At 43.8% G+C, this 26,263-nt stretch overlaps 1 protein-coding gene across 1 annotated transcript; it reads left to right on the top strand.

Moving 5' to 3' along the window:
* Nucleotides 1–1,326: 1,326 nt before the first annotated feature.
* LOC308496771 (uncharacterized protein C13orf42) lies at nt 1,327–21,281 on the top strand. The gene is made up of 4 exons (XM_081046415.1): nt 1,327–2,123; nt 16,912–17,062; nt 18,906–19,146; nt 20,319–21,281. The coding sequence occupies exons 1-4, from the start codon at nt 1,707–1,709 to the stop codon at nt 20,491–20,493; spliced, it is 984 nt and encodes a 327-aa protein (XP_080902541.1). The 5' UTR covers nt 1,327–1,706; the 3' UTR covers nt 20,494–21,281.
* Nucleotides 21,282–26,263: the final 4,982 nt, after the last annotated feature.

Genomic DNA, 26,263 nt, shown 5'->3' with positions numbered 1-26,263 from the left:
AATATTTTCAGTACTTTTCCATCCTGGGTGCTTAGATATTGTGCCTGTGCAAAGCCAGAGAAATGGGCTGGATAGAGAGCCTCCAGGAGACGTTGGAGCATGTGACTTGGCATGTCCGAGGGGCCAGTCTGACCAGCTTCCCTTGAAGCTAGAGCACTGGTCTAAGGACTAGTTTCTCACTGATCAGATTTAGATCTTAGGTCTTCTAAGATCTCCAGGCTCACCTTCTTTATCTGTGACTTGAGGACCAATCATAACCGTAATGGAAACAATCCTGCTTTCCCAAGAAAGCTATAAGAAGTCAGTAAGTTAACCTATGTGGGAGTGCTTCATCAGCCCTAAAGCACTCTGCGTCAGGTGTAAATGCTTCTACCTCTTTGGGGCCATCTCACCACAGTGTCTAGGAGAACATTACATGCAGAAGAAACCCTCAATACAGCGATAATGTCCTTTTATAGCTATATTTTAAAAAGCAAAGTTATAGTTCTAGAACAGGATATAAACATTTTTAATTTAATATTTTGTATCAAAGACCTCTTTGAATATCTGACAAAACCATGAACAATTTCTCTCTCTCTAAAAAAACAAACAAGACAAAACCAAAAAAACCGCAGCAGAAATAAACCATGTTAACACATACATCCAATAACATTTTCCATACAATTTCTGGGGGCTCATGGTCTCCTCTGAAGTCCTTCTCAGCTCAAGAAAATGCCTGTGCTAGAGATTTACAGGCTTCAGCTCTCTGAGTGAAAAAAAAAATAGGCTGTAGAAAAATGAGTGCAATAATGATGTTTAGCATTTACCTGAGAAAAATCCTAGAGTGAACATCCCTGAGATTGTAATGTTCTCAAATGATGCTTTTGAACAAAATTTGTGTCTGATCATAACTAGTCTATTTCAATGAAAATGTACTCAAGCTAAAGAACAGGTCTGCCCCATATAGGTGGCCACCCTCAGCTCACTGAGCCTTTTGTGCAGAAAGTTGTGGTCCAGATACCTGAATCCTTCCGTCTCCACAATGGGCTGCTATCTGGTGACGGTTGTGAGGTCTCGTTACTGGAGGCGAGGCGCCTGCAGGGCGCTCGGTTGCCTGCTCAGAGCCCAGCTTATCGGGGATCTCTGAGCCTCCTGCCAACTGCCCTGGCAGTGTGCGCCCTGGCCCAGCTCGGGGAACTAGATTTTACCTCAAGCAACACACTGCTTTTGGCTGAGGGTGTCTTTGCCAAGTAGGATTTCATTTTGGATACAGGAAATTCAGGACCAGGGCCAGCTCAGCTGAGGTGGCAACGCAAAAATCCACACCAAGAGCAAGTTAAACCAAGCGAGACCACTTCCAGCACTGGAAAACGAAAAGGAAAGAAAATAGCTGAGCAGGAAAAGCATTGTCAGCTTTGCCTCTCCAGCTGGACGAGCACAGAAGGTATTTGCCCCACATGTGCTTAGCACCAGCCAGGGCGCTTGCTTTTGAGCTCATGTCCTCAGGTGCTTTATGGCATCTCGGTTATTGGGTGTAAAGGTCCGCCTGATGAGAGAGGCCCTGGTCGCCCGCCTGACTGAGCCCACACTTGCTGGGATTCCAGAGATCGCAGGCCTCCGGGAGGGCAGATGGCGAAAGGCCTGCATCTTGGCTCCTTCCCCGCCAGCTAGATCAAGTGGCGCGGCTCAGGCAGCTGGAAGGCACCCACAGAGAGAAATCGAGCAGCATGTTCAGAAAGCTCCATTCCATTTTTAACTCCAGCCCGCAGAGGAAGGCGGAGGTGGCGGAGAGCTCCTACTACGACCGAGCAGCCCCTACGGTGCGGTTGATCCGCAGCAGCTCCATGTACGTGGTCGGGGACCACGGGGAGAAATTCAGTGAGTCCTTGAAGAAATACAACAGCGCCAGCAGCATGGACACCAGCCTGTACTACCTGCAGCAGGAGGGCGACCGGGCGTGGATGTACTCGGGCACCCAGGACTGCCTGCAGTACCTGCAGGAGCTGCTGGCCCTGCGGAGGAAATACCTGAGCAGCCTCAATGACCTGAAGCCCAAGCGCGTCCAGGGCTTCGCCTCCACCTCATCCAAATCCTCCAAGGGAGGGAAAAAGGCCCTTGGCCAATCCACCTCCAAAGAAATAAAGGTAAGTGCCATTGAGAAGTGCAAGTGAGATGAGAGTTGTTCCAGGAGCCTCCCATGCCGCTTTGAAGCCTGGCCCCTCCAAGCACAGCTTAATTCATCTGTACATTCTGAACAATGGCTTAGTCGTCCTCAGCGACTCTTCATTGCCAGTGCCCAGCCTGGGAAGAGGGGCTCATCCTGTGTTTGATTTTCCAACGGGGGAGGCCCAATTCCTGGTGTCCCTCAGTGGTCTGGGGGAAGGGCTTGGCCTGTGGGGTCAGGAAGCTCTGCACCGCATGGTGCTTGGTCCTTTGCCACCCATTTCACGGATGACATTATGCTTGTATGGCGTTCAGGTGACAGCACATCATTTCTCAGCAAATTATTGTTGTTATTATTTTTATGATTGCAATCATATCTAAAACTCCCAGGGGATGGTGAAATCTTCACATGAAATAGATGTTTTCAAATATCTCGGTGCTTCACCCCATGGGAACCAAATAACTGGAGGATTTGCTCCATTTGCACCCGGGTATTCTAGGGACTTGGGAACAGCCACAAAGAGAGTCTGTGCCTCAAAGGAGATTGCATGACAGTTTTGCTGGGCACTGGAGACTTTCAGCTCAAATAGACTAAGCAGGAAATTAGGGAAAGAAATAACTTGCATTTATCTGCTTGTTTATACTCATCGCAGTGTTTGTACACATTGCCTTTCTTTGAGCATTCCAGTGATACGTGAGGAGAAGGGGGAAGCAGCTCCCTCTGTGTCACAGAAGAGCAAGCTGAAGCTGGGTGACCTGATTCCGACAGGACCCTCAATTCATTCAGTTCCTCCTCCCTTCATTTCCTCAGCTTTTGTTTTAATACCTGAGGTTTTAGATTGTTTTGTTTTATATTTCCATCAATCGTTTTCCTGATGATGGGACTCTAAGTTGTTCAGAGCAGGCCTGTCTCTCCCATATCCTGGCTGTCTCCCCAGAGTGTCCCACAGGCTGTGCAAGCCCCATTAAGGTTGAATGACATTGGCCTGCTATCAAATCTCCAGGGCTTGGCCTCGTCCAACTGGTTTCAACTGTCTGCTTTTTTTATCCCAGGTGGGAGCAGTTAAAATAATCAATTTAACTCAAAAAGTATGTCAGTGTTGGATCATTACAAAGGTTCCTACTTTTAGGTCCCAGTATTGACCCTCACCATCCAGCTGTAGGCCAGTCACCCTTCTTTTAGGGCCACCTCTGATGACAGAGGGGTGGGGGAGTTGTAGTGGCTTCTGGACTCCCTTCCAGCTTGAGTATCCTGGGTTCTGTGCTCTGGTTAGAACCCCCTCTAAGCACTACATTTTCCTGCAAAATGGAGTCCTTTCTTTGCAGAACCAAGCTGCCTTCAAGCTGTCTGAAGACAGAGAGAGGGTTAGAGGCAGAACAACCAGCTGGCTGAGTAGGAATGCTGTGAGGAGGGGCATGGGCATGACAGAATATATGGATTTCTTCAGGAGATGCCTCTTACCAGGTTGTAACCAGGAAAGAGTTTGGAAAGGACCTCGTAGTCAATCAGAACAAGGCCTGAATTTTAACTCTGTATTTACAAATAAAAGCTGTGTGTCTTTGTCAAGTTAAGTTTACCTCTCTGGGCCTCTATTTCTGTAGTGTACAAATGGAAAGAAGAGTATACCTTGTGAGGAGGAAGTGAGACCCTACCTGTGAGAGGACCTGGCACATACTAGGTGGTCCAGGGTTTACTGACTGAAGGTGTAAGGCGCAGGAGGCTTTTCAGCAGCCTTTAGACAAGCTGCTGTCCTTCATCACACCTAAAGAAGGAGCTGCATGCTGGGCGTGCCTGAGACATAGTGGGTGCAGGCTCCATGGCCTCCGTGAGGATAGGCTAGCAAGGTGGCTTGTACCTACCTGCCTCTCTGTGCATGCAGGGGCAGGGGACCAGGTGAGCTTCTTCATCCAGGTGAGCAGGATGGGAAGGCCTTCTGGAATGTCATCACCTTCCTGCATTGGTAGAAAATGCTTGCTGGTGTTCAAGGTTTAGGGCAAATAACATTCTTTCCCTTGATTCCCTGTTGTGTGCTGAATTGTGATTCCCCCAAATCCTATGTTTAAGTCCTAACCCTCACTACTTCAGAAGATGACCCTATTTGGGAAAAGGGTGATTATAGATATGATTGGTTAGGGTGAATGCATATTGTTAGGGTGGGCCCCTAATCCGACACCACTGGTGTCCTTTTAAGAAGGGAAAATTGGGACACATGCACACACACAAGGAGAATGCTGTGTGACGCTTGTAGTTATGCTGTCACAAGCCGAGGAAAGAGCAGAAGCCGGGAGAGGGGCTGGAACATCCTTCCTTAGCACTTTCAAAGAAAGCATGACCCTGCTGCCACCCTGATCTCAGACTTCCTGCCTCCAGTACCGTGAGACAATACATTCTGTTGCGCTAAGCTGACCAGTTTGTGGTACTTTATCAGAGCAGCCCTAGGAAATTAATGCACCTCTGGATAGAAGCAACCTTTTCTCTTTTCACACATTTGTCTCAGCGCGTCTCTGTTCTAGCTTCTACCACATCCTTTGTGGTTTGTTATCATGTGTGTCTTCCCCAGTGGACTGCGGTGAACTTGGTGAGCTTGATGAAACTGAAAACAGTATCTTTGTCAGTTTTTCTGTCCCCAGAGCACAGCAGTGAGTACTTATGGGTCACTTATGGATGCTTTGTAGACTTACCGTCTATGGCCTTTCATGCTGTAGAACAGGGAGAGCTGGTTTTCATGTTGGGAGTGAGTAGTGTTCCCTGTGGCCTGGACACCATGCCAGCCTCTCCCTCTCTCCGCCTCTCCCTCTCTCCGTCCCTCCCTCCTCACAAATACCAGCCCCTGGCCTGTCCCCAGAACCTGAGTTCCTTTATCTGTCTTTCTTTGGGGGAAAGATAGTGGCTTTTAAACCCTTTTGTTTAAAACCCTCAGTAAGAAATAGATTTTTAGATGTTGACCCCATTTACCCAAACACACCAAAACCAAAGTTTCATGAAACAGACTTATTCCTGTTCTCTGTTTGGTACTCTGATGTTTTTCAAAGTGCTCTGTACTTTTTTTTTTTTTTTTAAATGTTGGTCATGTTATACTAATTTGCAAGCTATAGTTTCTCACAGCCTGGAGTAAGGCATTCCAACAGGTTCTGTCGCCAAGCTAATGTGTGTCTAAGGTATGATGCACTAGGTGCCAAATGGTTTGCCATCCTGGCCCTCTGGAGATGCTGAGAGCCTAGAAGGGCAGTTAGCTACGTGGGTTGATGGAAGGAGGAAGTGAGGTGAGCCTGGGCTAGGTGTGGGAAGACCCTTGGGTCCCTGCATGGTGGGTCTTGGTCAGGCCCTGTGATAATCTGCTCTTCCTTCAGAACAGGAGGTCATTACAAAAATGAATGAAACACACTTTCTACAACATTGTTAAATCAAAACAAACAAAAATGTCATATCTGAGCAGTTTTGTGTCAGTGTTGGGCATGAGCTGCCGTTTGGGACTCATTGTTTGGATGATCAAATGAGAAAATTTCCAACACGGTACAAAATGCATGTGGCAGAAGCATGGCATATTTGAAACAGTCCTGTCCTGGAATATAGAGTTTCTGAACTGATAGGGCAAGACACCCCGGGCCCTCCTGCCCTGGACTCCTGGGGTGTTTCTGCCAGCGAAGTGGAGCCATGGGTTTTCCTTCACACCCACCTCCCATGCTCCTGTGCCGAAGCCTAGGCACAATCAGGAACTATCAGCAGTTATCCCTGATTTCTAGTCATCCTCCAAACCCAGTGTGTTAAGTGTTAGCCCCACTCTGCAGATGAGAAAACTGGGGCTCAGAGACATTAAGTGATTTATGTAAGGTTGTGCACCTGGTGAAGAGAGAGCCAGGATTTACACCCGGGCTCTGTCGTGCCAGATCTCACACTTTTGCTAATGTGCCCACAGTGCTTTTCAATTGGATAACATATTCTGAACTTGTATAGTGTATCAGAGGCAGGAGTGTGCACCTCAGGAGGAGGTGAGGATGCTGCTTTGTTCTGCGCATCTGGGCCAGGGAGAGGCATCAGGGAGCTACCTGTCTCCTACCCTGCATGGGTTCTGTGCTAACCTGAAGCTCCCCCATGAGGCTGCGTGACCTGGCCTCTCTTTGTCCAGGAGAAACCTGGACCGGAAGCAGGATGGGAAGGCCTGTTTTAGACTTTTGCCTCTCCACAGCCCATGAGTAAAAATTCCTTCTATCTTGACACCTTCTCTTCACATGGCTAACTCTGATTTCATTTTTACTCTTGGTCTCCTTAGCATTGAAATATTGAGTTTGTACTACCTTCTTTTGCACTAGGAAGCAGCTGGGGGGACAGTGGGTGAGCACTGCTGCAACAGGAACTCCATGATGGGTAGGTATTGTGAAATAGTTTCATACTTCCCGGCTCATTCTACAAACTATCTGAGTGAGCCACACACCAGCTGAATAATGGAGCAACAGAAACTAGAAAATTGGGAGAGAAAAAATATCAACAGAAAATCAAGACCACGCAAAAGAATATGCAGCTCATTCAGTTAATTCAGCTGCTATGGGTGAACTTTAGAGTTGGCTCTGCACTTTCTGGAAGCTACAATAAAAAGAGAGCTGGACTCATTTCAAAATTCTGACTGTCTAAGAGGAAGAACCATACCCATTGCTTAGGGGAAGTGAGATTTTTCCCAACTTTACATTTCAAAATTTCTCAGATGGGACTCACTACAGGGAACCGTGCGTGATGCGATTTGTAATGCCCTCAGTAACATTTTAGTAACAATTCATTAATACATATATCATTCATTCATTCTCCTCTTCATTCCCCAACACATATTTGTTGAGCGCACACTATGTGGCAGGAACTATTCTAGATACTGGTAAGCAAGTCAAAGTCCCTATCCTCATTGGTGATCACTCTTGTGGGAGAGTGAGGCAATGCACCAGCACACATATTCCTGGTGGCGTTTTCTCAGAGCCCCTGCTGTGAGAGCCAAGGGTGCAGCATTGCATTGGGTTTTAGGAAGGGTCTAGGGAATGCCACCTGAGTATTAGCTTCTGCCAGTGCCTTCTGGATGCAGCTGAAAATTCAGATGTCAGAGGCTTGGAGGGACCGCATGTTCTTCTAAGATTTTTTTCAAAATCCTCTGACGATGTGGGTTACCTTATGAAAAAAAAAATGTCTGTAAAAAACTGAAAGTTGTCTTATTGTGTTTCCTGCTATTTTCCGCCCTCATCCCAGCACCTGGGAAAGCAAACTGCTCCCCCTGCAATCGATTTGAGGACAATACTGGGACCTGACTGGCCTCCGCCTCTGCATGTTTCTCCCGACCTTCTTGTTCCCTTGGAAATTTCTTCAAGCTGCTGGGAGGGGTTATCTTACTTTTCTCTTTTCACTCTTTCTCTTGAACACCACTTCTCACAACTAGGTGTTTTTTTATTTGTTTGTTTGTTTGTTTGTTTGTTTTTTTACCACAGCTTTAAGTCACATGCCATAAAACTTACCCTTTAAAGTGTAGAATTGAGCGGGTTTTAGTATATTCAGAGTTGTGCAACCTTCACCACTATCTAATTCCAGAACATTTTCATCACTCATTTCAGCTTGCTTTTTTTGTTGTTGCGGTAAAATAAACATAATGTAAAATTTACCTTTTTAAACAGAGTACTTCATAGTTCTTTAAATGAGTACTTTTTAGTGTTCTCAGATTATGGGTAATGAAGTCTGTCACAGTAACGCATTCTTAAGAAGTTACGTGCTTTTCTTTGAATGATTTTATATGAATTTCTTTTAAAGAAAAATGTATATCTTTTCAAATTGTTCATTGTCAGAAAATAACCAGAGTGCTTCACACTAGACTTCCATGAACCTTTCCAAATTACCATTTATATAAACCCATAATAATTCATCCGAAAGACTATTAAATGCTAATTAATATATTTTTAGAATACTTTAAGAAATGAGTTCCTTTGGAGGTTATGGAAGCTCTAAAAATACTTTACCTGGTAATTAGGAGAATTTTTTAATCAAAGTTTTGACAATTTTTCACTTCTTAAAATACAAAATAGTCTTTTTAAGTAAAAAAAACCTTAAAATTTATTTTTATATTTACCATTCTAGTCATATTTATAGGTACGATTCAGTGACATTAAGTAAAGTTGTATAGTCCACTACCATCCATTTTCGGAACTTTTTTGTCATCCCAAACAGAGAGTCGTTATCCATTAAATAATAACTCCTCATTTTCCCACCTCCACCCCTGGTAAGTTCTACTTTCTGTCTCTATGAATTCACCTATTCTGGGAACCTCATATAAATAGAGTCATACTGTATTTGTCCTTTTGTGACTGGCTTTTTTCACCTAGAGTAATGTTTTCAAGGTTCACCCACATGGTAGCAGAACTTCCTTCCATTGTGTGCCTGATCAGCTTGGGTTTTGAAGGGAGGTGAAAAGGGAAAGTTTGAGATTATGCTCTGACTCTGACCAAATGCTTGTTGGCATTTGGGGTCCTCCCTGAGGGCAGCTCCTCAGACTTTTAGGGCCAGATGAACCAGTAAACAGCCAGCATCCCACTATGAGAATGGCCATGTAAGTGGACCCTGGCTTGGGCGGACCACAGAGAAGAGCCTCAGGGAGACTGGCCACGGAGCCAGGCTGGCCTGAGGCTTTGGCTGCAGCACCCCCATGGATCACTGATCGGATGGTTTGGGTATGTATTTTCTGAGGCCAGTCGTCTACCACAGCCAGAAGAAATTTCATTAATTCTCCTGTGGATCATCTAGTTCTGAGCAGTTTGGATTCCTGATTTTCTGCCTGGATGAACTAGATGCAAAACGTATGCCCCTCCTTGCACCACCACACTACCCCATCCCCACCCCAACTAAAGAAATTCACTTGCTACAAGAATGATTTAAAAAGAGCCAATGGAATTCTGGGGAATGCCTGCCAAAAGTGATTGATTTTTATTGAAAGTAGTTTTATTCTGACAATAGTTAGCTTTCAGAATCAATTTTCTGTAAAGGCCATTCAATCCTGATTCATGAAATAAGACCACGTCAACAGCAAATAGAAGATTCTTTCTCCTCTGTGGCAGGAGGGTCGTATCCAAGTCATCTAAGAGGTTCCAAATTATCCCTATATAAATTGCATATGGGGAGGGAAGCAGGTTCTAGATCTGTTTTAAACAGCTGAGAAATATTTTTCAGATCCATTGGTGAGAATTTCTGCAAACACAGTGATATTAAAATGCAGGTTTTCTGTGAGCATCAATTATGAGGAGGGGGTGGGGTTCTCTATCACTTGGCCTGTATCTGGTTTCCAGAGTTGAAAGGCAGTAAAAAATCAATATGAGTTGCAAACAATATTCCATTATGCTTGGTAGAGTGCTCCACAAATGACAGATAGTATAATAATGACTGATAGCAGAGCATATAATTCCTGCAGCCCCTCTCAGACCATAGATTGGTAATTATATTTTCCAGTCTATCTTCTGGGCACGTGCTGTTTGCTCAGCCTAGAAGCAATACTTCCTCCTCCCTTTTTCTTCCTCATCACATTTGTTCACCTGGCTAACATTTTGTCTTTTTTAGGCATGCAGAGAAAGCACTTCCCCAGGAAGCCATTTCTCACATTCATAATCTAATACAGTGGATTTCCCTCCTCCTTTGTCTGACCCCTATCTCAGCGCTCAGCACGCAGCACTCACTATTCAGCACATAGCACTGTAATTGTCTGTTCATTTGCTGTTTCTGCACTGGCCATCAGCTCATTGAGTGGGGGCACCATGTTTTACTTATCTTTTCATCTCCGACCTCTAGCAAGATTCCACGCACATAGTAGGTGTTCAATAAACCAATAATCAGAGATGTTCCACTGTAATTTAAGACAGAAAGTGTTACAAAATTTGATGAAAGATCTGAAAAATAATAGATGTGTGGTTTTCAGTGAGTGGAGAATTCTCTTTTGTTTTTCACAGAGTAGATACAGTTTGAGTATATTCATATGGAATCATATCCTAACAATTGAAATATCCAGGGTGTAATGGCTCAGAGCTCATCATCAAAAGGACATGTTGTTAGGTAAACATTTTTTTCTGATGATAAGGTTATATTTACTTCCTTATTAGATGAAATTTGTAAAACACAAAAAAAAATATACAGAAGAAAGTATAAATAACTTAGAATCCTACTATTCAAAGACAATCACTGTAAAATGTTTAGGTATATTTTTTTCAATCATTTATTTCTTGTATTTTTGCATATATATTTATTAGGGTTGCCAGATAAAATAAAGGATGACTATTTAAATTTGAATTTTAGATAAACAATAAATTTGTTTTAGTACAATTATGTCCATGCAATATTTGGTATATATTTATACTAAAAATTTATTCATAGTTTATGTGAAATTGAAATTGACTTGCTATTCTGTATATATATATATATATATTTTTTTAATTAATTAGATTTATTGGGGTGACAATTGTTAGTAAATTTACATAGATTTCAGGTGTACAATTCTGTTTTATATCATCTATAAATCCCATTGTGTGTTCACCACCCAGAGTCAGTTCTCCTTCCATCACCATATATTTGATTGCTATTCTATATTTTTATTTGCTAATCTAGCAACTCTAATATATGTATATATGTGAATTTATTAAATTTGGTTCATACTTTTTATAATATATTTTTTCATATTGTAGATTCTTTCCCATTTCATTAACTAGGTTTTGAGAACTGAAGTTTTAACAGCAAAGATTTAACAACTTATATTCTTGAAACACTTGTTAAAAACTATAAATATATCTTACTCTAGGTCTATAAGGCATTTTTTAGCAGTGATTCCTAGAAGTGTGATTAATGGATCAAAGGTTAAAACTCATTCTTTTTTAAAAATTCTTCTTCATATTGTTTTTTAGAAACATTTTATAATTTATACTTTCATCAACATTGACTTAGAAAGTCCTTCTAATTGCATTTAGTCAGCACCAAGCATTGTCATTAATTTAAAAAGTTTACTGATGTAATATGTAGATAAACTACATTATTTTATGTACTTTTTTTATTATTGCTTGAGCAAAGAATGACCCTTTTATTTTATCAAACCAATGTATGTTTCTTATTTAATGGATTGCCCATTTATGTCTTCATAAATTTTCTTTTGGCTTTATTAAAGATTTGTTATTTACTTACATGAAATCTTATATTAAGCATATGAGTACATTGTCTGCCATCTGTGTTAAAAATATTTTCTCTAAGTTATTATGTATCTTTGAATTTTATTTGACATTTTCTGATGTACGAGTACTACTGGTTTTTATATAGTCGAACATATCAATTTTTGTCTTTGATATTTCTTCTATTGTTTTCATGCTTAGAAAGTCCTTCTATGTTTCAAGATCAAATTGCATATTTGCCATTTTTCTCCATTATTAATAGTTTTATTTTTTAATAAAACCCCAAGTCTTTTGTCTATCAGTAATTCATTTGCGTGTATTGTAAACCTGTCTCATGTAAGCAGTGGCTGGCAGTGAGCATTTAGCCAGGCGTTTCTGTGATGTTGTATGCCAAAGCTATGTCAGAGAAGAAGTTAAAGACCACTGGTCTGCTGGGAGCTACATGGGTACAATACAACGTGCTGGAGTCAACGATTCACAGGGTCAGATCATGAGCCTGGAGGGGTGTGCCTAGGTCTGTTTGCTGCAATGAGTGAAGGTGTCAGAGAGGAGGTGACATGTAAGTTGGCTCCCTGAAAAGGTGAGGGAGATTGCCAAGGAGGAGAAGAGAGAAGGAGGCAACATGTTTAGTAGTGGTCCTCTTGACTTTGGGTGGGTTTAGAATGTCACCCTGCCCTAAACTCTGAAAAAAAGTATTGCTGTTTACAACTGGACGTTCATTTTGTAGAATCCAGATCACTTGTCTACAAATACTGACAGATCCCAGAAGGAAACGAATAGATTGGAGAAGGCCAGGGACCCCCTGGGGCAGGTGAAACCAGTAGGGTGGCAGCTGGTATGAAATACAGAAAAATATCATTAACTGCCTTTGGTAGGGGGTGGTGGCACTTAGAAATTAAAATGAGAAATACAGCAGAGCTTCGTTTGGAAAAATGCAAAGGGTTCCATCTGGGCAAAGTAATCTGAGACCCAGGCCTGGTGTAAGAGGGTGGGACAGGGAGGCGTGGAAAATGATCTCCCCAAGGTCACCGAAGGTGAAATGTGAAAGGCAAACTGAAGTGGAGTCAGCAATGCAATACAGAGGCTTTCAGAGAAAGTTCTTTCTCCCTGGGACTGTGGTGGGGCTGCTGGTAAAGGAACATGAGCCCTGTGAAACTCAGGCCTCACCGGCTGCAACAGAATGCAAGCTGCCGGGCGTGCAGTTTTTCCAGAGAAGTACTGCAAATGTCGTGGGCTAGAAAAAAGTCAAGGTTGGGAGGGAAGCAGTCCACTTTTACCCAGAGTTCTGAGTTCAGAGGGGGAGGACAGTTTTGGATCACAGCCAGGGGTGTTGATGACAGACGTCTCATTTTGTACAACAACCTTTTTGTAAAGTAGATTATCCTGTGATGTTTATTAGCCTGAGTCTGGAAACGTGAGCCTCGGTTGGTGTAGTCCTTGTGCTCATGGTCTGTGAGTGTTGACCAAGAGAAGGTCCTCGTAGAGGAGAGAAAGGCCCATGGAAGTTGTGGGAAGGCAGAAATAAACTAGACTTAGCCTGGGTTGAAACTAGGACTTGAAAAGGCCCAGAAAGCCCAGACGTGTAGCTTAGCCTCGGTGCGCAGGAAAATCACCACACAATTCATGCGGGGACATTTAAAAGTGTACTTTATCAAGTACAACAGAAGCTCTGTTCACTAAACTGCCTTGCCAGGTCACTTGATGCTTCCCATTCTGTCTGTCAAGCCTATGCACAGCACGCTGAACACTTACAATTAGAAGCTGACCCCGAACTAGGGTATTATTTGCAAATCCCAAGATGATATATGTGTAGGCACTAAGTGTGATAGCAAAAGATGCTGAACACCCAGAGATCTAACAGTAGGGGACCATGGTTTGTTCACACAGTGTGTCTGGACAATGAAGAATCATGCAGCTATTAAAAGGGATGAGGCAGGCCCTCTATTTACTGCTATGAAGTAATCCTCAGGATAGAGTCAGTGAAGAAAGCAATGTTCACAGGTGGATATTGTACACTACGTTTTGTTTTTTAAATACGTGGCTAAATACAAATGTAAATATATTTTAAGAAGAAATGATGGAGAGATAAACAAAAAACTTGGTGTCTAAACAAAATTAAGTCTAGCAGAGATGCAGGCCAAACAGTAAGCCCAGGCAGCAAACAAAACTATATTTTTTTATATAAAAAGCAGAGGGATGCCTGTGTAGGAGGTGATTTAGGTCAGGGTTGGGGGCTGGGAGGGAAGGATAGATGTTGGGAGAACCACATGGTGGGATTCTCTCATGCCCCCACCGGAAAGGGAGAGGAACAGGGTGGGTGTGGTCCCTTCATCTGGCCTCTTTGTGAGCTGAGTGACAGTAGGTACACAAGCACACAGGGAGCCTGGGCATCATAATCCAGGAGCTTTTGTCCTCTTTCTTCAGTGACCCGTGTCCTGTCCCCTTGGGTCCTGTCTCTGTGCCCTTGACTTTGTGAAAGCACTCCTGTCAGCTCTTGCAGAGCCAGGGAGGAAGAGTGGTGTTTAAGGTTTGCGTCCTAAACCAGACCCTGAGGTAGGAATTTCTGTGACCCTCTCACTCACTCCCCCATGTCCCTGTCCCTACAGATCAGTGGTTCTCAACTGCTATGCATTAGAATCACTTGATTATCTGAAGTAATTCATCTAGGAGAGGGCCAGACATAGATATTCTTTAAGAGCACCCCAGGAGATTCTGATGTTCAGATAGGATTGGGTTCAACTGCCATAGACTCACCCTAGCAGGGATGAGGGAGAGGCATACCCTCACCGCCTGCTAGGCCTGGCTTTTAGACTCAGTCAGGGGCGGGTGCTTTGTGTGCAGGGAAGGAAGGTGGGGCTAAGTAAGGTAGGAAAGCAATTGTTTGTTCATTTACATTTATTTGTGCTCCTACATCATCCCGTGAAGGGTTTGTGGGGAACTAATGAAGGCAATTGCAGTAAGGGGTGGGGGAAAGCCCTCTTATGATGATTTGGTCACACAGGTATGGGTCAGCCACAAATAATGTCACCAGTGTGTCCCAATGTCTCACTTTCCAGCCATACCAGGATCCCAAAGCTCTTGTGACAGAAACATGTTTTATAATACTAAAGTTGAATGACTCAGTAGAGACTCTGGAAGATGGGAGTCTTCAGTGTTGTCTAAGGAGCTTATCAGTGTCTCTGGATGAAATTGCCCAGGAAGGCAATCTCTGCTAAGCACAGCAGAAAGAGTAAGATATGGGAGGGAGACCTGAGTCTTGAATCCTAAAGCTTAAAGTTTTGGAAACAATCAACATGTTTGAATATTTGGAGTAACTAACAAGTGTGCAGCTAACGGGCCTTTGTCTACCAGTTTTGATGGACAGAGAGTTCAGGGGCTAAACTGGTGATGTATGTGCTAGTGATTGATTGATTTATTCTTTTAATCTGTAAATGTTGTCCTTGGAGAATGATACTTGAGGAGGGTCAGGAGACCCTCCTAAGAGACCACAGGAAAAGGCTCATGTCGATCAGACTAATGGTAGTATGCACATTGTTTTCTTAGCCTTTGATAGTTAAGACAATCTTCTAAATGCTTTCACAAATGAAAGCAACTGCTTCAGGCTGCTCTGAGCTGCTGACCAAAGTCTACTTTCCTGAGATGTTGAGGAATGAACAGCTTAGATCAAATAGTAGGGTGACTCAGACAGATGCAAGACTGAGACCCTATTATTAAGCCAAACACTGATGGTAGTTGCTACTAGAAACTTAGACACATCCGCTCCATGTGGAGATGAATTTTGAGATGCAAAAACCTATGGACCTGGCATTCCTATTAGACAATATTTGTCCTTCCTTTGGGGCTCAGTCCAGATTGTGTGGTTTTCTCCATTCTTTGTATCTCTCTCCTCCACTTCACTCACACACACACAGAAATCTCTAAAATGGTATGTGTGTTGGTAGAATGAGGTCAGGTATTGAGGACCATGGAGCTTAGAGGGAAATAGCTCAGGAGGGGGGGGGGGTCTTCCTCCACAAAGATCTGCCTCAGTTAAGTCTTAGTGGATGAATAGGAGTCAACCAGATGAGACATCCAAGGGAGAGGGGCCAGCAAGAAACAAACACAGGGAGGAGAAAAGAACATTTACTGGCCTACAGAGGTGAGCCGTCCTGTCATCGGCGTGCAGGAAACATGCCTGCTGGTCTGGCCTTCTGTGCTCACAGAGACATTCAACCAGTCCATCCTATTCCCGCATCCTATTCCCAACCTGATACCTGTGCTGCCAAGTCTGAAGCATTTTCAGTTCCCAAGGGTCAAAATGTCCCCCTTATCAGCTGCTTTTGCCACCAATGTTGCTCTGGGAGGCCAGTCCCTCTGCTCTGTTACATCAGTTACCCCTTTTCAACTGCTTCCCAATGGCCAGAAGCTTTTGGAAATCTCTCTTTCACTGATGGCCTCTCCATTTTTCTCCTTGTCATTGGGGTTTCTATTGTCTCTGCTCCTTGCTTTCATTTTAATGGGCTCTTTGAAGAAGGGGAGGGTAACTACATTTGGATGGTTTTCCACTTTTAACAGAAAAGATTGAAGTGCATGTTGTGGTTCTTTAGTATTTTCTGTAAGAAGGCTCCTTGCTAATAGAAATGGAATAAAAAAACCTCTTGATTTAAAAATGTTTTCTAATAGTACAAAATGCATACGTTTCACCCATATCTTGTACACAAACAGAGATGTCACCCATTTATTTCCCAACATTCCAGGCTATAATTTGATCATATTCATTTTTAATACCATTCTACTTTCAAAATGCCCACATCAAATAAAAGAACTCTACACCTGGTCAGAATAGCCTGGGTTAACACATATTATCCCTTTTTATTTCTCCCTGAGTTCTCTTATTTCCTAAATTCACTGGAGAGTGTTTTATTAGTTCATGCATCGATTCTGTGCCTTTCCTGGTGAGCTCTCCTTCAAAGTTCACCGTGGTGCTTGAACTTCCATGATGTCAGACTTGTGACCATTGGTGGACTGTTGTGAAGATGATGATGATGAATGAGATTGTGAAGGAGAACGAATCAGGGCAGAGCGTAGTTAGGCACTCAGTAGATTTTTTTAACTCTATATTTTATTATTCCTTAGACTTTTCAAACAATTATACTAATTTCTCTTCAATTTATTCAATGATTTGAGTCCAAGTTTGGCCACTCTAGGTACTGAAGACTCTTAGGAAGAGTTTCCAACATATCTTGTCCTCCTTTTCCTCCTGTGAGCATTTCATCACCTACCTAAGGAACTGTAAAATCGCCAAGCAGGGAACAGGGGCAAAGAAAGACCAAGTATTTTGCCTAATGGTCAATAATAGGTCCTGACCAAGGGAGGCAGATCTTTTCATTCTTTCCCTCTCTCTTCTTGAGATAATTAGAAATCCATTGACCTACAGCAATGGGGATGTGGAGTGTCTCTACCTTTCTTCCACAAGCACTTATTCAAATTTACCTTTTTAAACCCCACAAATTCATAACTTTACATGCATTCAGGAACATTTCATCCTTTTTGGCGGTTGTGGCTGACTAGTGTGAGGGTACTATGAGGCTGGCTCAGGCAACTTTCTCTCCTTTCCTTCACCTGCAGCAGAAAACAAGCCCAAGGAAATACTCGCAATTCAGCGCAGATGTGGAAGAGGCCATAGCTTTTTTTGATTCCATCATCGCAGAGCTGGATACAGAGAAACGGCCGAGGGCTGCTGAGGCAGACCCGCAGAATGAAGACGTGGACTTCGATGGTGAGTGCAGATCTCCAGGGCAGAAGGAGGGTGGCTTGCAGTCTCTGGCATGGACTTACAAGATGGGCTATCCGGAACCCCACTTCCCAATTACAGGGAAAATAATCTCTGCAAGCCAGAACCTGGCCGTGGACTTGCTCTTCCCTTTGGGGTCCCTGCTTTAGTTGTTTCTGCTGACACTGCCCCAGCCTGCCCCTTCAACACTTGGGGCCATAGTTGGACAAAAACTCTTTCCCTGTGGTCTACTTGCCACAGCTGAGACAGGGTAGGCCTTTTGTAAGGTTCCATAAGGGAAAGCCATAGCAACATGATTAAACAAAGGCATTAGGTGGGGAGTCATTGTTAAATGGGTAGAGAGATAGAATTTCAGTTTTGTAAGATGAAAAAGTTCTGGACATCTCTCCCTCAACAATGCAAATATACTCAACATTACTGAACTGCGCACTAAAAGATGGCTAATGTGGTGCATTTTATGTTATGTTTATTTGATCATAATTTTTTTTAAAAAAGAAGGAAAAAGGACAAACTAAATTGAAAATCCAGCATCTGACCCTACCTGAGCTAGCTTGACTCTGGAGCAGCACTGGTGGCTGGACCCGACGCTGATCCATGACCCACTTTGTCACCCCTCTGCACCCCTCCCCCCAGCACTCCCTTTGTGTTCCTCACGGGTCACTGCACTGCGAGCATGTGTAGGGCAGGAGAGGGCCTGGAGGGTTGCCCAGGCCCAACCTGGATCATAGGAGAGGAAGTGAGGTGTGGGCTAGGACGATGCTTTCCTTCTCGTCAAGGTGTGTCACTGGCTTTCTCCTGGTGGAGAGCAAAGAATTCAGCCAGTTCATGAGTTGAGCCCACTTTTAAATTCTATTACTCTACTGTTAGTTTCTTTGCTTTTTGACTTGCCTTGCCATGGTATAATTAATGATTTTATTCAGGGGTCACTGGCCCCTGGTTAATGAAGTAACAGCTTTCCGTACCAGTATTAAATAATTCTTGAGTGTTTTATCTAATGTTCAACAGATTACATTCTTGTGGTTTGTTGTTGTTCTGGCCCCATAGCCTTTTATCTGTGAGTTTTCGGTTCTCGCTGAGTTCTGGGGACTGTCATAAGTTACTGCCACTCCCCAATCTCACTGTATCCTGCAGGGCCATCTGCCGCCCTCCGCTCCCACTGCAGCCCCTTCAGTCCTTGACAAAAAGCAGCCCTCTACCCAGGACTCTGGGAATCCAGGACATTGGTGGAGGACAACGAAATCCACTGAGGACAAAAATGTCATCTTCATAGTTATAACTGTGAAAATGACTATATGGTTTTTCTCTAATTACAACAGGAACAGTTCATTGTAAATCAAATCAATCAAACAACACACTAAAATATGAAGAAGAAAGTAAAGAATATGACCTGTAATACTACCACCTGGAGATAATAATTACTGCTAACATTTTGGTGTATGTCCTTTCAAAAAGGTTTTAAACACACAGATTCATTTAAAAAACAAAATAAAAAATAAAATAAAAACAAAACAACAAAAATAGGATCTCTTTGCTATTTTTGTCATCTGCTCTTTTCACCGAAGAATTTACAGTACATCATGGGCATCTTTTCAAGTTAGTAAATACAGATCGATGTCCTTATTTCTAATGGACACACACTATTCCATTGTATTCATACGCCATAATTGCAGAGTCAAATCAATGCCTTTGCTTGGCCCTCCAGTGCTTTCTAAGACTTTGCTATGAATTTTCTACACATTTGTTGCTGAGTTCTCAGCCCACTCTCTGTTGACTTCTGCTGCTCCTGATGGCTAGTCCTCCTTCTGGGGTCCCTGCTTCTCTCCTCCAGTGGCCACCAGCTCCCGCGAACACAGCCTGCACTCCAACTGGATCCTGCGGGCTCCACGCCGGCACTCTGACGACATGGCTGTGCATACCGCGCACACGACAGATGGCCAGTTTCGAAGGAGCACAGAGCGCAGGACCATTGGCATTCAGAGGCGACTCGAGAGGCATCCCATTTACTTGCCGAAGGCTGTGGAAGGGGCATTTAGTACCTTGAAATTCAAGCCTAAAGCCTGCGAAAAAGAGTAAGTGCTTGGACCACATAGTATAACCAAGACGTTATCATGTCCTTCGGACTCGGGTTATTCTTAAGGTGCCTTGAGTCCCTATCCTACATGCCACATATATATACACACACACACACACACACACACACACACACATACACCAGGGGTGCCAAAAATGTATACAAGTGGACACTTTGGTCAGCGTTGCTCAAGCAGTAGTTCGCCATAATCAGAAGTGTCTGGACACGGATGGTAACCACTTTGAGCACCTCTTGTAATTGCAGAAGTCAAACGTATTCATCTTTTGTTATCACTATATATCGAGTATTACAATTTTAATACAGTTTTCCTTTCTTAAAATGTGTATACTTTTTTTTTGCACCAGATATATATACCATTCTAGCCTGGTTCACTGCTGTCCCCACTCCTGTCACTTCAGCTCTGGATTTGCCTCCCTTTCTCTGGCCCACTTAGTCCTCGTACTCTGTGATATCCGCTTTCCTTTTCTCCCCTAAATGCTACTAACACACTGTGTGCTACACACTTTTAATGAGAGTTTGGGGTTGAAGAGGGCATAGCACGAAGAGAAAACCAACATCAAACCAATTAGATGCCCCTACCTTAGAAAGGCATTGGCCAGGCTCAGATGGAGAACTTGCTGGCTGGACCCGTCTTGCCACCTTGCTACCATTTCTTGGCCCCTCTCAACCCCTATCTCTCCAGGTCCTCCTCTCCCAAGATGAGTTACATCTCTAGCCCAAAATTCCTGTGACCCATTTATTCAGAACAGTAAGTCCTCTCTTGCTCTGGCCAACCTAGGCCACTCTGGGGGAACCTCACCTTTCACAATAGAAGGACCCATTGAGGCTCATCCACCTGTTTTTCTTTGTTTCTGCAAGAGCCATTCAACTCTGATGGATTCAGGGATTTTCTAAATAGCATTTTCCTGCCACAGTGGTGGACTATGTACTGGACCCAGCCCTCATCATCAACTCTTCTCCTTCGAGGCCAGCTCGAGGTCCAGCTGAGGTCTGTGCACAACCCCTGTGCTGACACTGCTTTGTCCTCCACAAGGCCCAGCACTGGGGGAGTATCTGATGGTCTCCACTGGAGACATGAATCAGAGCATCCCTTCTCAGTGTGGCTGGCCCACCCTAACTTAACCCCTCTGCTGCCTTCCTCCCTTCCAGCCTGGGGAGCTCCAGACGGATCCTCTTCAACTTCTCAGGAGAAGACATGGAATGGGATGGGGAGCTCTTTGAGCTGGAGCAGCTGACATCTCTGGGGGAGGACTACTACGAGACAGAGAACCCCAAAGGGCAGTGGCTGCTTCGAGAGCGACTCTGGGAAAGGCCAGTGTCCTGACTCCCGTGGCTCTTCAGCCCAGCTCAGGCTGGATCCCTGAGAAGCTGTCTGCTTTCAGCGCAGCATGGAGGTTTAGAAGGTTTAAAATGGAAACTGTAACAAAGTCAAGCCTATGATCACACTGCTGGTAACCAGTAAGTGCCAAATAACCTGCGGCCTCCCCGACATCCTGCCTTTGGAGACTTTGGGAGCTGGGCTTTCCCTACACAGGAGGGTTAGCAGGTATTAACTGCCTGGCTGGTCTTCAATGGCAGAAAGAATGGAAGGCCTTGCCTCCCCTGGCTGTTCCTAGTTCTCCTTGCATCTATCCAAGTGGCTGCCAGCACTGTGCTCGTCACAGGGAACAAAGCCACCCAGAGATCTGGGCCAAATTTTTCGAAGAGGCAGCTGCTCTCTACGGGGCTCAGAGACACTCTGGGTACGTACTGAGATTGCCTTTTTTGAGTGCAGAACGCAGTTCAAGAAGCAGCTCCTTTTACCCTAACCTTTTCCACAATGTTCTGGAAACTTCTGCTGGATTAGGCTACAGATGAGGCCAGTGCCCTGGCAGTGGAATGGAAGAAGGAACATGTCGGAGCCATGTCTTGGGACCACACTGTCTCCCCCAGCTCCAAAACTCATCTCCACTTCTCATAGGCGGTTTGCTGGGGAAGGAGGGAGGTGAAGTGGTGCTTTCCCCCCTAATTCTCATCCATAAAATCCTTATAGATACCCAGGCAACCAGTTTATGACAGGCTGTGCTTCTCCCTTTCACCAATTAAGGGGGCAATCAGAATCATTAAGTTCTTTCGGACTAGGAAGGATTTCTGTATTTGAGTTTCAGCAATTGTATTTGAATCAGAATTGCATTTTCAATATATTCTTTGCATTTGTCATATATATATATATATATATATATATATATTTTTTTTTTTTTTTTTTTTTTTTTTTTGCATTTTTGCTTATACTTATGCCTGCTCAAGTTTGAGAAGTGCTGGTTTGCAGAATACATTGCACTTTGTCCTATTTCTTCTGACATTTTCTTAAAAAAAAAAAAAAAAGAAAGAAATCACCTGGGGGTGGGAGAAGAATGCATGCCCCTGAATGCAAGAGTGCTAACAGGCTTACGGGAGGAAAAACCAGTAATTTAAATTAAGCCAAGAATGTTCTAGGCTAAGGTCACTCCAAGAGCTAAATAAAGCTTCCTTTCTGCCAGGCCCATGTAACGACATTCTTATTGTTCCGTTTTTTTAGGAAAGAACCTTTTAGTTATGTGAACCTGACTGCCTGAATCTAAGGATTTATAATTCCTTTCAGAAAAAAAGAATTCCTAATACTTACGTGGCATTCTTAGAAATGTTATATAAACACATTTTCAGAATGAAAATATACTGGAAATTTGTAAATGCTTGTCGTTATTATTTTTTGAGTGCCAATGTCAATGTTTGGGAGGTTTCTTTCATTTTGTTGCTTATACTCAGCTCGCTATATAGCCAGAAGCTTAATTGAAAAATAAATGTTTGGGAGATTTGTTTTATAAACTGCATTAAAGCACACCAAGTTAACATCACCATGTATCTTTCTTTTCCCCAAATGTGGCTTTGTTTTGAAGTCCCACAAATGAAAGTCACTGATGAGGGTAAACTCAAAATGAAGGTCTCTTGACTGTGCTTGTTATCAAACTACAGTTTATCATAAATGGACCCTGACATTATGTGGTGAAGACACTGTGTACATTTTGCTTTAACAGATAAGAAAAAAATAAACATGGTAGAGAGGATGTTTGGAGTCTTGATTCTTTTTTTAAAAGCATTTATTACTATGGGACATGAAGCTATGTTTTGCTCTTTTGCTTCATGTTTTGTAAATTTTTATCTTTAATGAGACTATACACAGACTGTCTGAAAAATTCCATGATTCAGAAACATGAGGCTGGCTTGTCAATGGGATGATTGTAAGTCTTTGAAATTGGTGATAAACCCTAGGATATGGGTTCTCTTTGGGGAATACTGAGATGGTGTCTGCTGGGGTTTTGAGATAAAGGAAGGTTAGTTCAGTAAAACATCTGATTGATTCTTTTCCCCTTTGAAACGACCAGTTATTTGATCAGCTGGTCTTTGTGGAATTATGTTAGTGGTTCTAGTTTTCCCAGAACTGTCTCAGTTTTGATATATGAAAATCTGCCTAGACAAAACGTCCCTAGACAGAATGTCCAAAAAGAAGTTGTGAGTCCCTGGCATCTGGCTTGTTCTTTAGCTTTTGGTTGCTAGCTCTCCCCTTGCCAGTGCCCCCCACCCCCATAAAATATCTTCTCTTTCATGGAGAAAGATACATAGGGTCCTTTAGTTTGAACTGTATATTCCAGCCCTTTTCCTGGTTGCTAGGCAACTGAGAACATGGTTGCCAGGACAGAGCTTTCTGGTGCCTACTCTTAGACACAGATCCCAGAGTGGGTCTAAGAGTAGACTGCGCTTCCTTCATCATTGATGGCCTTTTTATGGTGGATTAGTTTCCAGTTGCTGCTGTAACAAATTACCACAAATTTAAGGGCTTAAAACAACCCAAACTTATTCTTTTACAGTCTGGAGGTCCTAAGAACCAAAATAAGTGAAGGTGTGGGCAGAATTGGCTTCCTCTGTAGGCTTTGAGGAGTGAATCCACTTCCTTGTTCTTTTCAGCTTCTAAAAGCTGCCTGTATTCTTTAGCTCGTGACTCCTTCCTTGAGTCACCCCCAAACTTTTGCTTGTGTTATCACCTTTCCACCTACTCACTTTGATTTCCTACCTTTTTATTAGGACCTTTGTGATCATATCAGTCCCACCTGGGAAATCCAGGATAATCGCTCCATCTTACGACCCTTCATTTAATCAAAGCTGCAAAGTCCTTTTTGCCATAGAAGGTAATAGTCAAGGGCCACAGAGGATGCCAAAGACTCCTGAATATTCTCTTTGAGGATTTAATCATGTTCGTTTCTTCTTTTATTTGTCATTTGACAAAGAGTGTTGAACATGTACTGTGTCCCAGCCTTGTGTCTCGGGATATAATACAAACAGTGCCACACAACGCTTTCAGTCTGATGGGAGAAAAGACATTAATTAAAGGATTATACCAATACACATGAATCCGAATTGTGGTAAGTGCTGTGAGGGGGGCCCAGGGTGTCATGGGGAACTCGTGTGATGGGGATCTGAGCTAGTCAGGGCAGGTGGCTTGGGGAGAACTTTCTGGATCTCACATTGCTTCATTTGTCACACTCAAATACTCAAATGTCACCTCCTCAGAGCGGCCTTTCCCTGAGGCCCCATCTCAATCATCACTGTCCTTAATCTCTACTGTGCTATAGTGGACTGTGTTTCCCATGATCTAATACACGATGACACACACACACTCACAGAAACATACCTCTGTACTCCCAGTAGATTGTGAGCTCCACACGAACAGTAGCTTAGTCTGTTCTGTTCACTCCCCATCCCCAGCGCTGGTACCGAGCCTACACCAACAACTATTTGTTGACTGAGTCATCGATTGACAAGTTGCATAAATGAATGAAGTGACAGTGAGTTGAGATCTGTACGTGAATAAGAGACATCAAAAAGTAAAGGGTTGGGGATGGCAGAGAGAGCTTCAGGCTGAGACAATGTTGTGGGCAAACGGTCTATGGCTTATTAGAGGGAGTTCAGAGATGTCATTAAGTTATTCCTGAGGTATTATCGAGTACCCGTATTTGCCCTGAGAGGAGAACAAGAAGGAAAGACGCTGCCTTCAGAGCTTATACATTTTGAGGGAGAGGTGTACAGGCAATAAACAATCATACATTCTATGCATACTTATTTGTATATAACAAAGTGTCAGGTAATGATAAATGCTATGGAGCAAAATAGAGAAAGGGTGGAGAGGCAGGCGGTGGGAAAGCCTCTCAGAGGAGCGGATAGCACAGAGGTCTGCCAGGGAGGGATTGAGACCAGGGGAGAAACTGGCCGAGCAAAGGAAGGCACCAACTCCAAGGCCCCAAGGCAGGACGGCATCGGGGTACCTTTAGGACACAGAGGTCCTTGGAGGGTCCTGAGCAGGAGAGTAACATCATCTGATTTAGTTTCTAAAAGATGATTCTGGCTGTTGGGTGGGGATTTGTCTGCAGAGTCAAAAGGAAAACTTGGAGAACAAGTTGGGTGGCTCTGCAGTTGTCCAGACCAGGTGGTGGTGACTGGGGCCTGGATGGGAGGCTTGGTGACTAAGACAACGGGATTTAGGATAAACTCTAAAGTGGGACTTACAAGCATTTAGGCTTCCTGTGAGTTAGACATGGAGCTATGGGATTTGGCGATAAGAGGAACCAGCGACTGAAGGTACCATTTATTAAGCTAAGTGAGAAAGGGGCTGGTTAACGGGGTTTTTGTTGGTGGTGGTGGTGGTTTTTTTGGGAGGTGGTGAGGATGAAAATCAAAAGTTCTGCTTTGGATACATTAACTTAGAGCTTTCTGTAGACTTCCAGGTGGGCAATGACCCACCTGTGTGTAGAGTTCTGATTGGATCCGAGTTATACAGCTGCGAGCTGTCAGTGTGGAGACAGAATCTGAAGGCATGGGAAGGTGCGGTCCCTGGGTTCTGAGTGGAGATCTACGAGGGCAGTGAGGTGGAGGATGGGCCCCAGAGGACCCTGACGTACAGGCTAGGAACAGAAGGAACATGGGCGGCGTGAGGAACAGCAGGCTAATGAGGGGAAGGACAGGCTCCAATGTTGGGGGGACAGAGCACAGGGAGGGAGGGAGGGTTCACGGCCTGCAGGCCGTTCTTATCAAAGCCAGGTGAGAAAAGCAGTCTGGATTTGATTCTCCATGGTATTGTCTATGTCCACAATGCTCACTGACCCTGCCCACAAGACACAGCTCCAGATCCTTTTTGGCTGCTTCTAAACCTCGAGCCTGCTGAGAAGCCACTGATGTAACAGACCCGGCCCATGGGGACTTCACTGGCAAGTACAGTGACTTAGGCACCCCTTCCCCTGAGTAGCCTCTGGCCTGCACCAGATGGGGGTGGGGTGGGGTGGGTGGGTTCAGGCCCCACTGCGCCACCTCATCCAATGAGCAAACATTTCACTCTCACCTGGTGGCCCTCTGTGGACCTGGAGCCTGGAGTGTGTGAGGTGGGCAGGTGACTTAGGCTATCTATGCCTCGTGTTCTCAAATGGGAGTTGGCATGATAATAATAGTTCTTATCTTGCAGTGTTATACAGGTGAGGGTTAAATGATTTATACCTTTAAAGTGCCTGGTCCATCGTAAGTGGTAACTACTGTCATATAAAAAGGATGACGATTTGCTATCACTTAGGATTGTCACAAATAGCTATCAAGGGAAATTCTGAAATGTTTTGGACATAACTGGAAAATGTATTGCCTCCTAAGAAAAACTGTTTGGAAGAAGACAGCACTGAACCAACAGAAGGTTAAGAGCGGGCTCTGCAGTCAGGGGTCTGGTGGAAATCTCAGCTCCTCCACCCACTGCTGGGTGGTGTTGGACGTGATTACTGTTGTCACATCTCAGTTTCCTGATTGTAAAGTCTCCTTCATGGGGTGTTATGAGCACCTTATACCATTATGCTCATATTCTGCAGTGTCAGGCACACAGCAAGCATGCAGTAAATATTGCAATCAGTATTATTATGGACTTTGGAAAAACATCAGAGTATAATTATTGCCTGTTGGTTACAATGTGACAATCCTTTATCATCATGTCTCCTCTACATATGCAAATACATGACTTATTTGCAGCTTTTCCAGAATTAAATGGAAGT

This window comes from Rhinolophus hipposideros, assembly GCF_964194185.1.
Source record: "Rhinolophus hipposideros genome assembly, chromosome: 4".
Taxonomy (NCBI): domain Eukaryota; kingdom Metazoa; phylum Chordata; class Mammalia; order Chiroptera; family Rhinolophidae; genus Rhinolophus; species Rhinolophus hipposideros.
The sequence above is the reverse complement of the archived record's forward strand: the minus strand, read 5'-3'. Positions and strand labels throughout refer to the sequence as shown.